At 59.7% G+C, this 16251-nt stretch overlaps 1 protein-coding gene across 30 annotated transcripts in view; it reads left to right on the plus strand.

Moving 5' to 3' along the window:
• SH3BP2 (SH3 domain binding protein 2) overlaps positions 1-16251 on the plus strand; it is a 41970-nt gene that overhangs the window by 15155 nt on the left and 10564 nt on the right. For 9 of the 30 annotated variants that reach the window (XM_078003024.1, XM_078003038.1, XM_078003036.1 and 6 more), the window contains 4 exons: positions 1556-1606; positions 11418-11557; positions 13859-13961; positions 15784-15901. In XM_078003024.1, coding sequence (XP_077859150.1) covers positions 1556-1606; positions 11418-11557; positions 13859-13961; positions 15784-15901 — 412 coding nt within the window. Of the gene's footprint in view, positions 1-249; positions 312-1555; positions 1607-3508; positions 3596-3637; positions 4174-8638; positions 8923-9029; positions 9212-11417; positions 11558-13858; positions 13962-15783; positions 15902-16251 lie in introns of those variants that run through there. The other 21 variants (XM_078003027.1, XM_078003030.1, XM_078003026.1 and 18 more) reach the window with 10 other exon arrangements.

Here is a 16251-nt window from a genome sequence, read left to right on the forward strand (position 1 = left end):
TTGCCGCTGCACCGTGGTGGATTTGGCCTGAGCCAAGGAAGGGCAGGCCAAAGGGGTGAACGTGAGGCCAGGAGGTGGGGTCAGCAAGCCTGGTGGGGGTGGGTCAGGTGTGGCAGGTGAGGCTGGTGGACCCTGTGTGCAGGAGGGTGGGAGGTGGAGAGCCTAGCCTTCAGGAGGCTGTGGGCATCCGCGGAGGCGAGCCCACAAAGCTGTGGTCACAGCCTTGTGGAGCCTGCTTCTCCCTGACAGGCACACCCACACTGGGGGTCAGACTAAGTGGAGTCTGCAGGTCATCCTGGGGAAGGACTCAGGTGAGTCTCTGTGTGGATTCATTTCCTGGGCTGCCCTAACAAAGCTCCACACACGAGGGGCCTGAAAACAACAGAAATGTGCTCTCTCACGGTTCCGGAGGCCAGAAGTCCAAAGCGGAGGGGCCTACAGGGCCGCCTTGCCCCGGTGACGCTGGGGAAGCCCCTTCCTCCCCACCCAGTTTCTGCCGGTGGCCGGCGATCCTTGGTGTCCTTGGCGTGTGGCCACATCCCTCCAGCCTCTTTTCCATCCTTACACGGTCCTTTCCAGGCATCTTCTCCTACTCCATCTCTTACGGGACAGTTGCCATTGGGTTTAGGGCCCACTGGTCAATCCAGGATGTGCTGCTTAACTTAATTACATCTAAGATCTTTTTTCCAAATAATGTGTTCACAGGTTCTGGGGATTAGGATGTGGACAAAGCTTTTGGGGGCCACCATTCAGCCCACTACACCATGTGACCCCAGGCAGGCTCCTGCTTTGTAGGGTGCCCGCTCCCTCTGCCCCAGTTGGGTAGTGCCCAGTCCGAGTTCCCGGGAATCCTCCCGGTCCCACATCACAGGACAGCAATCAGAATGGGGCAGGGAGGGAAGGGGCTTCTGGCTGGGGAGAGTCTGGGAGGGTCCCAGGGCTGGCTGCAGAGTGGACCCAGGCCCTATGGGAGGGGCTCATGTAAAACATCTTATTTTGAGAGCTTGAGATTTTCCCCTGTGGGGGTGCCCACCTTCCCCCAGGCTCAGTGTCCTCCCTCCCTCCCCTGGGCTCAGTGCCCACCTTCCCCCAGGCTCAGTGCCCACCCACCCTCCTGGGGCTCAGTGTCCACTTTCCCCAGGCTCAGTGTCCTCCCTCCCTCCCCTGGGCTCAGTGTCCACCTTCCCCCAGCTCAGTGCCCTCCCTCCCTCCCCTGGGCTCAGTGCCCTCCCTGAGCTCGGTAGACCCTCCTTGACGTGTTCAGCACCTGAGCCTCTCCTGAAGGCGGCAAGCAGGCACCAGGCTGGGTACAGGGTCCCTGGGTGCCAGTTCCCATGCCACTGTTCCCTAGCTTCCTCTCTGAATCCCAGAGATGCAGATGGCAACAGGACTGTCCTCTTGGGCTGTGAGCCTTGAGATGAGGCAGGGGCTGTGAGGCAGGAGGTGCCAGGGCAGGGCCAGCTCCATGGTGGCTGCAGACACCACCCACTGTGCTTGGTGCCTGAGTGGGCTGAAGGCCTCCAGAATCCAGTGAACACTCCCTCTTTTTTTTCAGGCTGACCCTTGGCCCTCTGCCTGCCCTGCCGGCTGGCTCCCACTCATCCTGGTAAGTGCCCTGTGTCTGGCATGGTGGGAAGTCCTCAAGCCTGGCAGTTTGAGGCACCAGCTCAGGGCAGGGGAGCACCTGCGACTTGGGAAGGATGGAGAGGGACACCAGGGCTGCCCAGTGAGGCGGCCCCAGCCAGGCCCCGCGGCACACACCCCCTGCCTGGATGCAGGCATGGGGTCATCTCCATGGTTACCGGCACAGGGTAAAAGTCAAGGAGTGGCCACGGTTGAGGAGGGGAGAATGGCCTGTGTTTAGGAATACGAACGGTAGTGTCGTATGCCGCAGGGATGAAGGGGAGGTGAGAGAGCAATTGGAGAAGCTAAGGCCCAGAGAGGAGGGGTCTGCAGAGGTCACCCCGCAGCCCAGGACTTCCAGCTCCAGCTTCCTTCTGTGGCATCCCCCTGTAGCATCACAGCACCGGACCAGGGTTGCAGGGGATGGGCCTGGGCCAGGGTGGGTGGGGCTTTTGCTCGCTTCCGCCTTGCTGAGTTTATGAGTGTGGGGCTTTTGGCGGAGCAAGGGCAGGGGCGAGCCTGGCCCCTGCTTCCAGCTCAGGCCTTGTTCGCTCTTGCATTTGCCTGTCCAGTGAGGGGTGGCGTGTTCCTGAGAGCGCTCGCTGCCTCTGGGTCCTTATCCTCACGGGTTGTCTCCCCGAAGCTGTGCGTTGGCCACCTCATTGCCTGTGGATTCCTCCCAACCCTGGGGTTGCTCACCCCAAGCCCCTTCCTCCTGTGGCTCCCTCACCCCGTCCCCTTCCAGCAAACCCTTCTTCCTCCATCAAAGCTGGGCCCCTCCTCTGGGAGGGTTCCCCAGTCCAGCACCCACAGGGCCTGGCTCCTCCTCTGGACCCTGCAGCCCTGACTTTGTCTGAGAACTGCCTGCCTCATCGTCCAGGCTGGGCCGTGGCCCAGGAGTTCCTCACCTGCTGTTTGATCTCAACCCTGCTGCAAGGAGGAAGGAGAATGGGAAGAGACCCCCCTCTGTCCGTGCCCCCCTCGCTGCCCTCTGTCTGTCTGCCTGATGCGGCGAGCCTTTTGCTGAAGGTGTGGTCTGCCCTTGGCCACCTGAGGGGACTGAGCTGGCGCAGGCTGGGGATGCCAGGGTGGCTGTGCATGGGCTGTGCCCATGCTAAGGAGGCCCCAGGCCTAAAAGCCCAAGCTCCTCACCCTCTAGGAGACAGCGGGAAGTCTGCAGCCCAAATGGTCCTCTAGGGCGGCCTTGGCAGTAGGGCTGGGGCTGCAGACACACCTGGGGAGACGGAGGCTTCTTAGCCTGGGAGCTGCCCTTTTCGACCTGACACTTAGGCCTATGGGACAGCTTGGGACCTGCACAGCTGGTTATGGGGCTGGGGTCCAGGGTTTGTTGGGAGCCTGGATTCAGGGGGCCGTGCCCTAGGAAGCCTGGTGGGCAAGATGAGGCCCCTGCAACTTTGTGGCCCTGTGCTCTGTGGCCTCTGTCACCCTCAAATCCTGCTGTGAGGGTGGTCCCAGGCCCCAGAAAACCCCTTTCTCCAGCTGCCTCTGCCCAGGGGTCCTGTCCTCCCTGGGCAAGTTGTGGGAGGAGAGGCAGGGCACTCAGCACCCAGTGGGTAGAATCCCCATTCCCCCTTCCCGGCTCTGGGCCTGGACAGGGCACCGAGCTTGGTGGGAGCAGAGCAGCCCTGGGAGGAGTGGGATTCTGAGCAGGCCCTGGGGCAAGGGCCGGTGAGTACGGGAGCGTGCTTTGCCACTCAGCCATAATGTGCTTTCTAGCAAACCAGATATCAGCAGAGCTGGTGTGGGTGCGGGGACACGAAAACACTGAGGGTGGGGTGGGAATTGAGAAGTGCCGGAGCCCAGGCCTAGTTCCTCAGTCCCTTGGTGTCAAAGGGCACAGAGGTGGCCACCTTGAAATTCACAGAACCGGGTGCAAGACATAACAGCCCTCTGTGTGGCCTCAGATGGCAGAGCAGGAGGCAGTGGCTGCCCTGGCAGGAGGAGCGTGCTGGTAAGGTGACCCCATCCCTGTGTGTGCTGTAAATGCTGCTCTGTGCTGGGCCTGACACCCAGGGTGCAAGTTGTTTCATGGTTTGCTAGGGAGAAGCCGAGTATGCAGAGGTGGCCGTGGGGGGAGGCAGCAGGGAGCTTCCTCCCAGGGGTGCAGCTGGCCTTGTGCTGGAGCCAGACAGCCCTGGTCTCTGACCACAGGATGGGAGGGCAGGAGCAGTGGAAGGCAGGGGCTAAAACCCGGATTGTGGATGAGGGGCAACTCTGGGCCCTAGGCAGCTTTCAGGACCTCCCGGGGCAGAAGGCAGGAAGTGCCAGCTACTTGGTGCTGCCCAGGGAGCAGGGAACAGGAAGTCCCGGGTGGGGAGGAAGCACTGGCGGCCACAGGCCTCAGATGCAGTAGGAGTGAGCTGTAGGCACAGCTGTGGGGCAGCCGGGCGCGTCAGGCCTCACATGTCTGGGAGATGCAGATTGCCTGGGCTGGTGGCCCCTGAGCTGCATGGCCTCCCTGGGCCTCAGGACACCGGCCCCGAGCAGGTCACGAGGACGGACGGCCATGTGTTGGGTCAGCACCATCAGGTCAGTGGGGCGGCCCCAGGCCTGGGGGCTCGGGAGGCAGCACTGGTCTAGCACCTGAAGAACCAGTAAGGGGGCCCCACGTTGGAGCCAAAGCCTTCCTTGGGGCTGGCCATGGGGGCCCACAGGAGCTGGCCCTGGGCCTACAAAAGGCAACAGGCTCTGAGGAGAGTGATCTCTGTCTGGCTTGAGTGGCCCCTGAGCTGGACAGGCACAGGGGGAGCCCAGAGAGGGAATGTGATGTGAGAACACCCCTCACCCATCCCCGTCACGTGCGGCCGATAGGGAGGCAGGGGCCAGCCTGTTGGGGTGGGGCCCGGGTCTGGGAACTTCCTGGGATACAGCCTGCAGGGTGGCCTTGGTGTTTGGGTCCTAAGTACACACATGTTGTGTGTGAGAGTGTGTGTTTCTGTGTGTGGGGGACAGAGAGAGCTGCACAAGGTCCCTGCTGCCCATCTGGGGAGTGCCATGCTCCGAAACCTGGTGCATTGTGGAGGACCCACAGGGACCTCAGGGACTGCCGGGCTGGGGCTGTGCTCAGGAACCTTCCCCTAGCCGGCAGTGCTTCTCCGGCGTAGCTGGTTACTAGGCCTTTACGGGAAAATTTTGGTTTTGATTATGTTAACAGAGAAAGATTCTGGGAAGAGGAAGGAAACGAGGGAAACTGAAAGGGAAGAGCAAACAGCTGTGGGGAGGCAGGGCAGCCAGGGCTCCGCGGTGGAAGCCGCCCCATCTGCGCATCCCACCCCCACCACTGGCCACCCACTGTGCGCCAAGCTGGGCCAGTGGCTGTGCTGGGCCAGGGGTGGTGCATGAGCCACCATTTACTGGCTGTGTGACTTTGGCCAAGTTTCTTCGTCAGTGACTTAGGGAGGACTCTGGTTTGAAGCTCAAGGTGTTGGATGATGAGGCGATCGCTGAGAAGCACAGAGCTTGGCCCACAGGGAGTGCCCAGTGCACTTGGCACAAGGCCTGATCCTCTCCCAGCCTCTATACCCGAGTCTGCAAAATAGAAGTAAAGTATTGAGCTCAGGTGGACCCTGGGTGATTTAGTGGGTGTGAGGTGCAGCTTGGCACTGGGCCCTGGCAGCTGGGAGTGTGGTGATGATTCTGTACGAAGGCTGCAGGACACTGAGATGCTGAAGACGGCACATGACAGGTCTTGTTGGTGTTTGGAGTCTGTGTGTGTGTAAATGGGTGCTTGCATGTGCATGAGTGTGATGAATGTGTATATTAGTATACATATGGGTGTGAGTGTGCACATATGAGTAGACATGTGAGTGCATGAGTGTGTATGAGAACGTATGAGAGCGAGTGGGCCTGTGGGAGAATGAGCGCATGTATATGTGAGTATGGATGGTGTGAGTGTTAAGTGTACATGCGTGAGTGTGACAGCATGCGCATATATGAGTGTGTGAAAAAGTGCACAGGGTAACCTGGTATCTTCTCCCTTTGGGCTGGCTCCCCAGCCCCAACTTGCCCTCTGACTCCCACAAATGGGGCCAACCTCGTCACCACTAACAGTAAGTCCTTGACCCTACGGTCACATGAGGTGCTGGCTCCCTCACCACAGCCAGGAAGATCCTGCAGGAGCCCAGCCTTCCAGAGCCCCCACCCTGCTCTCATGCAGGGGCTCACACCCGTGTGCAAGCAAGCCGTGCAGCTCATGTGCCGTCCTGTGTGAGTGCACCACCTGTGACATTAACTGGGTGTGCAGAGACACAGCACACATGAGGGCCTGCACGGGCCATGACCACACACGCCTCAGGGCTCATGGGGCCCCAGGGTGGTGGGAGCCACAGAGCCTGCATTAAGTGGAACCTGATGGAGTGTCTCTGTGGGACTGAGCACTTTTTACCTGCCTGCTCTGCCCCCGACACCAGGAGCCTCAGGCCTTTGGGTCATCTGAACCAATTGCAACTTTGAGAGAAAGTAGGGAGATAAGCACAGAAACAGAGACCTGGAGAGTGTATCCCAGGTGCCCCGCCTTCCCTAATGTGCACGTGCGTGCGCACACACACACACGCACAAGTATACAAGCTCAAATGCATATCCCCACGTGTGCACACACGCAAAGATCACATACTTTCTGGAAGGGCTCATGGAGCCCAGCAGCTACCACCAGCTCTGGCCACCCAACGCTGGCCCATGTGTCTCCAGAGCCCTGCCCCAGAGAGCAGCTGCAGAGGTGTTAGGGGACTCTGAGAGTGGACTCCTCCATACCCACTTTACATTCATTGGAGGAGGTGGGAGCTCAGTGGAAGAAGGGCCCCGGGGAGGATGTGAACCCAGGTCTTTGGCACTCTCCCTCACAGCTCCTGCCCATGTTAACTCAGCCGACACCGCAGAAGCATGGTGACAGGTCCCCACCAGGGTGTCTGCCTCTACAGAGGAAGGGACTGAAGCACCCAGAGAGCTGGGAAGTAGGCCTGTGGAGTCCCCTGGAATGAATGAATGGAATTTAACCATCAGGTCCCTGGAAGAGGGGCTGGGCACTGAGAAGTGCAGCCAGGGAGTCCTGGCCAACTAGGAGTGTGGGTGCTCCTTGGGGATGGCCCTTGGCTTTCCGGAGCACAAGTGGAGCTGGAGTTTGTGAGCTGGGCAGAGATTCCCCAAGAGTAGTATGGTCACCACGGCCTCCATGGCCCATCGTCACCCTCAGCCTCAGCCGACACTTCCCCTTTCTGCTTTCAGCCTGGCCTGGCACTGGGCTCTTGGGCAGGTACCATCCCCTGGCACATGGCAGGGCCAGGTGGGGCAGAGGCTAGTAGGGTGGCAGGGGTGGGTTTCCCCTTGAATGGTCCCTCCTCTGGAGAGGGGCTGCGGGTGTCAGTGTCTATCCCTGAATTGAGGAATTCCCAGGGGAGGTGAGGGTGCCACATGACCTGACCTTGTCATGACCTGCCCTCCTGCCCAGGGTCAGCTGATGATCACCTAGGAGGCTTCATCCTGCCCACAGCAGGACAGCAGCCAGGCAGGAACGAGCCCCTCACAGAATTGCGCCTGGCTATTCTAATAATTTTTAAGTGGATTCCTTGGAATATTCTGTATGTAAAATAATCTAATCGGTGACTAATCGCACTTCTTTCTTTCCATTCCGGATGCCTTTTATTTCTTTTTATTGCCTAATTACTCTGGTCAAAATCTCCAGTACTATGCTGAATAGAAGTAAAGCAGACATTCTTCAGTTGTTCCTGTTCTTGGGGGCAAAGCTTTCAGTCTTTTACCACTAGGTATGTTAGCTTTGGGTTTTTCACAGATCCGTTTATCAGACTGAGGAAGTTCCCTCCTATTCCTGGTTTGTTGACTGTTCTTATCATGGAAGAGTGTTGAATTTTGTCAAACACTTTTTCTTCATCTGTCAAAATCATGTGGTTGTCCTTTATTCTATTGATATGGTGTATTACATTCATTGTTTTGAATATTAAACCATCCTTGCATTCCTGGGATAAATTCCACTTGGTCTTGGTGTAGAATCCCTTTTATATGTTGCAGGATTCAGTTTGCTAGTATTTTGTTGAGGATGTTTATGTCTATATCCATAAGGGATGTTGGTTTGTAGTTTACTTGTGATGTCTTTGTCTGATTTTGGTATTGGGATAATGCTGGCCTCATAGAATGAGTTCCCCTCCTCTTCTATTTTCTGGAAATTTGTGAAGGAGCTGTGTTCTTTCGAGCCAACTTTTGAGGGCTGGGTTAGTTCAATTTCAACTTTAGGCTGTGGCAACAGCATGGGCTGAGGCCTGCAAGTGGGTGCTTGCTCGATTCAGGTAACTGGAGCCATAGGGTCCGGCTGGCATAGGAGCACAGAAGGTAGAGGGCAGGAGTGACTGAATCAGGGAGGGCCAGTTTGGCATGAGAAGGCCCTAGAGGTTTAGCACTGAGCAGTGATGGGAATGGTGTGCATGTTGATTCTATGCTGGGTGGGGGGCTGGAGGCCCGGGAGGCCTGAGGAGAGGAAGTGGAGGGGGCTGCCAAGAGGCAATGGAGAGGGGCCTGGCAGGGTGGCTGGAAGGAGGTGGGAGCCTTGAGGCAGGCCAGACAAGGGCACAGAGATGGGACAGAGCCTTGAAAGCTGGGTGCAGTGGGAAGCCCAGAGAGCAGGCCTGAGGTGGGGCCTTGAAACCAGGGTGGGTGCCCCAGATGGACAGCTAGGTGAGGTCAGGCCCAGGCTTATAGAGCCACACCTGTACCTGGTCCATCTTGGTGGCAGCCTGTGTGCAGGTGGAAGATGGAGGAGGCAGGATGCCTGGGAGGCCAGCAAGGGCCTCTGCTGGCCTTTTGCCACCCCAGGGGACTCTCCTGGGTGAGGCGCCTGCATATGGGCAAGCAGGTGGGAGGTGCCAAGGACCAGACCCCTGGCTCCTTGGGGAATCTGGGGCTGAAGGCCCAAGGAGTCCCGCAGGAAGCTGAGGTGAGGGCGGGGCACGTGCCAGATCCCTTGCCCTGCTGCCGCCCTCCGTGCAAGTGCCGTTTTAACAGAGGCCACTTTCCCGAGGGAGCTGGTCAGAAGGGCCCGACGAGATGGGACCTGGGCAGGGCCTCAGAGCCGAGGCCCTCGCGCCTGCCGTGGATTTCCAACCAAGCTGTGTGGACTCGCAGGTGCTGGGGGAGTGGAGCAGGAGGCTTCGTTTGCATCGAAGGCTTCTTGATTCCAGGCTGCACCGACAGATGTGGGCCTCCTGTCCCCAGCGCCCACCACCCTCCTTGCAGCGTGGGGAAACTGAGGCCTGCAGGGGGCGGCCGCGCACGGTGACGCAGCAGGGGGCGGTGCCGGGAGGGGCGGGCCCGGGATCCTCACCTGCCCGCCCCGTCCCCCGCCGAGAGGGGAGGAGCCGGCGGCTGCCGGGCCAGGGCCGGCGGGCGCGGCGGGCATGGCGGGCTCCGGGCCGCGGCCGCGGAGCTGGGGCCGGCGGGAGGCGGGCGCCCGGGATGAGGCGGCGGCGGCCGGGGGGCGCGGCCCGGGGCCGTGCCGGTGCTCGCAGGGGAGGCGGGCGTGGACCGCCCCGGGGAAGCCGGCCGTGCCCGCCGCGTGGACGCCGTGAGTACCGAGCACCGAGCACCAGCCCCGACTCCGGGACGCGGGCCTCTAGCTTCCGGGTCTGGACCTCGCGCCCCGACCCCCTGGACCCGGGCCGCGAGCCCCGGGCGCTGCTGGTCGCCCACGCGCTTCTTGGGGGAACAAAGGCGGGCGTGGACCGTCCCAGCTGGCGGGTGGGGGGCTCAGGCCGGCACGGGGCTTGTCGGTCTGCGGGCAGCTCTCCGCGGGCGGACCGGGCACGGGGCTCCCCCCTCCATCCCCACTGCGTGGAGCTCCCTCGGGCCGAACGCGGTAGGGCGAGCGCTGGGGTGTGGCGGCGCCTTTGTTCCAAACCTTGGCCTGTGGTTGGGGGCCCTGCGGCTGGGACCCGCCCAGAGGGGCTGGCTTTGGGTGCAGAGGGAGCTGGTGGGGTCCAGCCGGGTGACCCAGGCCGAGGCCGGCAGAAGACAGCCTGATGCCTTGGAGACTTCCTCTTGCACTTGTGCTGGTTTGCTAAAAGCGGAGAGTACTTTTCTTTTTATTTATTTTGTTTTTAATTTTTTATTTTTAGCTCCAGCTCTGTTGCCCAGGCTGGAGAGCAGTGGCCAATCATAGCTTACTGCCTCCTGGAACTCCTGGCTCAATAGATCCTCCTGGATTAGCCTCCTGCAGGGACTATAGGTGTGCACCACCAAGCTCAGCTAATTATTTTTTAGAGATGGTGGTCTCTATGTGTTGCCCAGGCTGGTGTTGAACGCCTGAGCTCAAGTGATCTGCCTGCCTTGGCCTCCCAAAGTGCTGGGATTACAGGCGTGAGCCACTGTATCTGGCTGTTTTATTTATTTCTAGAGACAGTGTCTCGCTTTGTTGCCCAGGCTGGAGTGTGGTGGTATGATCATAGACCACTGCAGCCTCAAACTCCTGGGCTCCAGTGATCCTCCTGCCTCAGCCTCCTAGAGCAGCTGGGACTACAGATGTGCCCCACCATGCCTGACTAATTTAAAAAAAAAATTTTTTTTTTTTTTTTTTTTAGAGATGGTGTCTTTCTATGTTGCCCTGGTTTAGTTTTCTTTATGTGTGTTTTTTGGGGTTGGAGCTGTAGTGGAACCAGTCCCAGCCCCACTGGGCATCTGGATCTGACCTTAGCTGCTCCATTAAGGGCTTAACAGGACACTGGCCACAGGCCTGCTCCCATCCAACTCCACTGGGGCCCCAGGAGGGACCTACCCAGGATGGAATGAGGGCAGGCACAGACCAAACAATGTAGGGTGGGGGTACTGTTCACTGGGATCAGAGGTGAGGAAGATGCTGGATTTAAGTGGGCAGTGAGGGTGCCTAGCAGAAGAGGAGACTCTCAACCTGGGTCTTGATGGATGAGTAGAAGTTCTCTGCATGGGAAGGGGTGGAGGTCATTTCAGGCAGAGGAGGAAGCATTAAACAGCATGGTGGATCTCAAGGAGAGCAGCTGGAGCATGAGTAAGGGGGGCTGGAGTAGGGGGCAGGGCATGAGGTTGGGTCTGGTGGGCCTGGGTTAGCCCCAAGGCAGTCACTGGTCCTCCACTGACTGTGTGGTCCTTGCTTGGGCTCAGAGGGAATGGCAGTGATATCCTGGGCTGGTGGGGTGAATAGCAACCAACCCACCAAATGGTGGTCACGGCCACTGCTGACCACAGTGTGCTGTGTGCTGGGCTGGGTATCCACTCTGTTCTCCAGCAACTGAGTCTTGGGTTCTCCCAGGACGGGAGTCCGGGTCGTTTGACCTGGGAACTGGGGGCTCTTGGCTGCTCACTTGCCTTCTTCCTGTCTAGGCCCCTTATAGGCTCATCTGGCACTGGGACTTGAAGTAGTTATGGCCTGAAGTCTGACTTACCTGGACTGGGGTTTTCTGAGTTCTTTCATCTCTACCCAGCCCCAACGGGGCCTTGCACTCAGTTGCTGTGTGCAGAATGAACCAGTGGAGAGAAAGGGCTGCACGTAGCACTCAGGATCCTGGGGTCGGGTGTGTGGCCGAGTGGACCAGGGGCTGACTGAGTGGACCAGGTGGCTCTGTCTCTCCTTGGGGTCCCACCCGGAAGTCCAAGGCCTTCAGAAAAGGGGTTTCCTTGCCTGTCATGGCCCCACCCTCCATGCTGTGTCCTGGATCTTGGCAGTGTCCCCATGAGCGCCCTGGGTCAGCCATCTCCTGCCTGACCGTAGCTGAGCCTCATGCCTTTGTTCTTTATTGCAGCTTCATGGCGGCTGAAGAGATGCATTGGCCTGTCCCTATGAAGGCCATTGGTGCCCAGAACCTGCTAACCATGCCTGGGGGCGTGGCCAAGGCTGGCTACCTGCACAAGAAGGGCGGTACCCAGCTGCAGCTGCTCAAATGTGAGTCCCCAGGGTGGCAGGGAGCACAGTGGGAGGGCGTGGGGGCAGGGCTGGCCATGTACATGTACGTGGGCATCCTCTCTGAGCCTCTGCTTCCTCACGTGGTGGGCCCTCTGGATTTTCCCGTTCCCTCTCTGGTGGCTGGCACCCCTGGAGAACCAGGACTGTAGCAGGGTCCAGGGTGGTGCACACTGCTGGCCAGCTGGCAAGGGGAGCTGCAGCCTGCAGCCAGGACCCAGGGACCACAGGTGGCCAGGTAGGTCTGGCCTCTGGTGCTGCCCTCACCGAATCCGTGAGTGTTCAGCGAGTTAGTTGGTCACTTGGCCCACAGTGAACCTATGAGTGAAGTCCTGGCTGGGTGCTGGACCTCTGGAGCTGCACAAGACCCAGGCTCTTGCCCCCCGGGACAGCTGGCTGAGAGGAAGAAGCAGCCCTCAGGCTCAGGAGATGCCCAAATGCTGAGATACTGAAGGCCAAGAGCATCAGGGCCTGAGCAGCAGGTGCTGCGTGCCTTTGCAGTAGCAGTACTCTCTGCCAGGGACTCCCTGGCCGGGCCACCTGGTTGAGATGTCCAGGCTGGACTGATTCGTTCCTTTGAGGGCACTGGTTGAGCTGCTCTCCTCTGCACAGACAGCCTCCTTGGAGGAGCTATAACTGGCTTGTCACCCAGCCTGGGAGGCGCTGCTCAGGGCTGGGGCAGTGGAGCTGGGGTGGTTTCAGTGTAACTTTCCACCTAGGGGTGGCCCCATACCAGTGGCCCTCACTGGCAAACTCTCTGGGCTCCTGTCTCCCTCTTTTACTTTGTTTTTTTGAGACAGGGTCTTGCTCTGTTGTCCAAGCTGGAGTGTAGTGGCACAATCATGGCTCACCATAGCCTCAACCTGCCAGGCTCAGGTGGTCCCCTCAGCTGGGACTACAGGCATGCCACTATGCCCTGTTAATTTTTTCTAAGTTTCTTGTAGAGATGGAATTTCATTATGTTGCCCAGGCTGGCCTGGAGTTGCTGAACTCAAATAATCCACCCACCTTGGCCTCCCAAAGTGCTAGGATTACAGCTGTGAACCACTGCGTCCAGCCTATTTTTAATTTATTTTTATTTTTTATGTATTTATTTTTTTGAGATGGAATCTGGCTCTGTTGCCCAGGCTGGAGTGCAGTGACGTGATCTCAGCTCACTGTAACCTCTACCTCCCAGGTACCAGCGATTCTGCCTCAGCCTCCTGAGTAGCTGGGATTACAGGCATGTGCCACCATGACCAGCTAATTTTTATATTTTTAGTACAGACTGGGTTTCACCATGTTGGTCAGCCTGGTCTCGAACTCCTGACCTCGGGTGATTCCATCTCAGCCTCTGAAAGTTCTGGAATTACAGGCATGGGCCACCATGCCTGGCCTATTTATTATTTTTATGTCTCACTCTGTCACCCAGACTGCAGTGCAGTGGCGCGAACATAGCTCACTGCAGACCCTGGGCTCAAGTGATCCTCCCACCTCAGCCTCCCAAGTAGCTGGAACTACACGTGCATGCCACCATGTCCGGCTAAGTTTCGTATTTTTTGTAGAGACGGGGTTTCACATGTTGCTCAGGCTCACCCCATCTTTTATTTTTAGAGACAATCTCACTCTGTCACCCAGGCTGGAGTGCAGTGACATGATCTTGGCTCACTGCAACCTCTGACTCCTGAGTTCAAGCAATTCTCCTGCTTCAGCCTCCTGAGTAGCTGGGATCACAGGCATGCGCCACCACACCTGGCTAATTTTTTATTTTTAGTAGAGATGGCGTTTCACCATGTTGGCCAGGGTGGTCTCAAACTCCTGACCTCAGGTGATCTGCCCACCTTGGCCTCCCACAGTGCTGGGATTACAGGTGTGAGCCACCACGCCTGGCCTTAGCCCCCCTCTTTTAGCTCTGATGTAGAGGGAGCTTCCAACAGCCTTGCAGCACCTAGCAAGTCAGCTGTGGCCTCCCTGGGCCTCTGGTCCTGGCTCTGCCTTTCCTCGTGGTGGCTCCACACAGCCTCCCACATCTACCCCTTCTTTGTGGGCAGCCAGGCCTGCCTTCGAGTGGCGCTCGGGCTACCAGTGTGACCACACATTTTTCCTTATTTGGCCCCAGATTGGGCTCCTGGGGAGGGAGCAGCATGCCTACCTTGCTCCCTGCTCTTCCCTTTGGCGAGGCTTGGAGGCAGGAGGCCTGGCCCCAAGTTGCCCGGCCCCAAGTTGCCCTGCGGAGGGTCCTCACAGGGGGTTTTGGCAACCACCCCTCCAGGCTCACCCTCCTGCCCTTGCCACCTCCCACAGGGCCCCTGCGCTTTGTCATCATCCACAAACGCTGCGTCTACTACTTCAAGAGCAGCACCTCCGCCTCCCCGCAGGGTGCCTTCTCCCTGAGTGGCTATAACCGGTAAGTGCCGACCTGCCTGCTGACCTCGGGCCCCCACAGCCTGCAGGTCCCTCCCAGCAGAACCCTGGCTGGGCCTAAAGGAAAGTGCTTTCCTGAAGCAGCCTTCGTGCCCATCCCCTGCCCTCCCTGCCTAGCCTCCATGGTGCCTCGCCCTCTCCATAGGTCCTGCCCTCAGGCCTAGGACCTTGGGTGTGCCAGGGTCTTCCTGTGGCTTCGTGCACAGGTCACAGGGGCCTGGACAGCCTGCTCTCCAGAGTCTCCACTTGGCCACCACCCAGTGACTTCCGCATCCTTCCCCTCTGCCAACCTTGCCCCTTCACCCACCATGGCCTCTTTCCAGGCAGCCCAGACCCCAGCCAGCCCAGGCCCTGTCCCAAACTCTGGCCCGGCCCCAGGATCCCCTGCTTCAGGGTCCTCCCAGGCTGGGAACAGTTTCCAGCTTCACACATGTCCTGGGCTGGGCTCTATCCAGTGATGGGCCGTGAGGTGCCCTAGAAGGCCCTTCTGCACTAACAGGCAGGTGGGCGGTGGCCAGGTGGCAGGTGGGTGGTGGCCAGGTGACAGGTGGGCGGTGGCCAGGTGACAGGTGGGCGGTTGCCAGGTGGCAGGTGGGCGGTGGCCAGGTGACAGGTGGGCAGTGGCCAGGTGGCAGGTGGGCGGTGGCCAGGTGACAGGTAGGCGGTTGCCAGGTGGCAGGTGGGCAGTGGCCAGGTGGCAGGTGGGTGGTGGCCAAGTGACAGGTGGGCGGTTGCCAGGTGGCAGGTGGGTGGTGGCCAGGTGACAGGTGGGCGGTGGCCAGGTGGCAGGTGGGTGGGGGAGTGCATTGGCACAGCCTGTGGCCTGGGGCCCACGCAGAGAGTTAATGCTGGCACCCAGCTCTGGTTCTGGGTGCTACCCCACCAGAGCCCTGCACCCCACAGCATTCATCTATGCCTCTTAGCACCCCTTAAGGGCTCAGCTCCTCCTGCCTATGAGGAATCAAGGGTCATATGGTGTCGGTAGCGGGACTGGGGCCTTCGGAGTGACTCTAGGCCCCAGCCTGCACCCTGGCCACAGGCCTGGTAGGGCAGCCTTGCTAGAGCACCCAGCCCCGTGCCAGGCTGGCACAGAGCTCTGGAGTCCCCTGGGGAAAGGCATTCCCTTTCCACAGACAGACACAGTACCTTCTGGCCTCTAGCATGTGCCAGCCATGCCGTGAATCCTGGGCCCAGTGGCAGATGCAGTCATGCCCCGGGGAATTGTCTAGCCCATCAGGGAATGCTGGGCCTGAGGGGTTCTGGCCAGGCTCTCTTATGGGCCATATAAGTGCACCTGCCCGGTGCCTGACCAGCAGGGCTTCCCACATGATACACTTTGTGATCTCAGTGCAAACCCCACATTCTGGCCGTGTGAGTGGGCCACAGAGCAGCCACGAGTCATTCCCTGAAATGCACGCAGGGCTGCCGCTGGGCCGCAGGGGCACAGAGCCCTGTGGGAGCCCCCAGGCAGGCCAAGCAAGCCTGGGCAAGTGGGGCCAGAGGTGGGAGGGTGGCGTCCATGTAAAGTGGCATTGGCGGGCATCGAGGCGGGTGTGTCCTTGTCTCCTGTACACTGCTGCCTCTAGGAAGCCCACGCAGCACCCCTCTTCCACGCCCCTCCATGCCCCCTAATGCCTGCTTGGGCATGAAGCTCACCACCGGGAGCATCAGCAGCCAGGGCCCACCCTGATCTGCCCTCTTCCGCTGGGCCGTGGTGCTGGTGCCGAGATGCGTTCACGGGTGGGGGCTGAAGGCCATCCCTACAGCTGTGAACCAGGCCGTGACCCCTGGCGCTGTGCCCCCAGGGTGATGCGGGCGGCCGAGGAGACCACGTCCAACAACGTTTTCCCCTTCAAGATCATCCACATCAGCAAGAAGCACCGCACGTGGTTCTTCTCGGCCTCCTCCGAGGACGAGCGCAAGGTGACTGGGGGTGTGGGCCTGCAGGCACCAGGCTGGACCCACCTCGGGGGCTCGCTGGTGCCGGGGCTCTGGCCTCTCAGCCCCGAGCAAGGAGGAGGTGTGGCCAGGACACAGGCAGCCGGGTGGGCGCCGCCCCTAGCCCCATCCCCGTGCCCAGAGCCTGGTGCCAGCGCCCACACAAGGAGCGTGCTGTCCTGGGAGGTGCCCCTGTGGGCTGAGGGGAACCACACAGCCATGCTGTATCCAGCTGGGTCATCTCCCCTGACCTTGGGAGTCACAGCAGAGCAGGCAGGGCAGCGATGGTGGAGGGGTGCGGTGGGGCCCACCCTGGTGGCACCGTGCCCACCGCA

The sequence above is a fragment of the Macaca mulatta genome, chromosome 5 (assembly GCF_049350105.2).
Source record: "Macaca mulatta isolate MMU2019108-1 chromosome 5, T2T-MMU8v2.0, whole genome shotgun sequence".
Lineage (NCBI taxonomy): Eukaryota > Metazoa > Chordata > Mammalia > Primates > Cercopithecidae > Macaca > Macaca mulatta.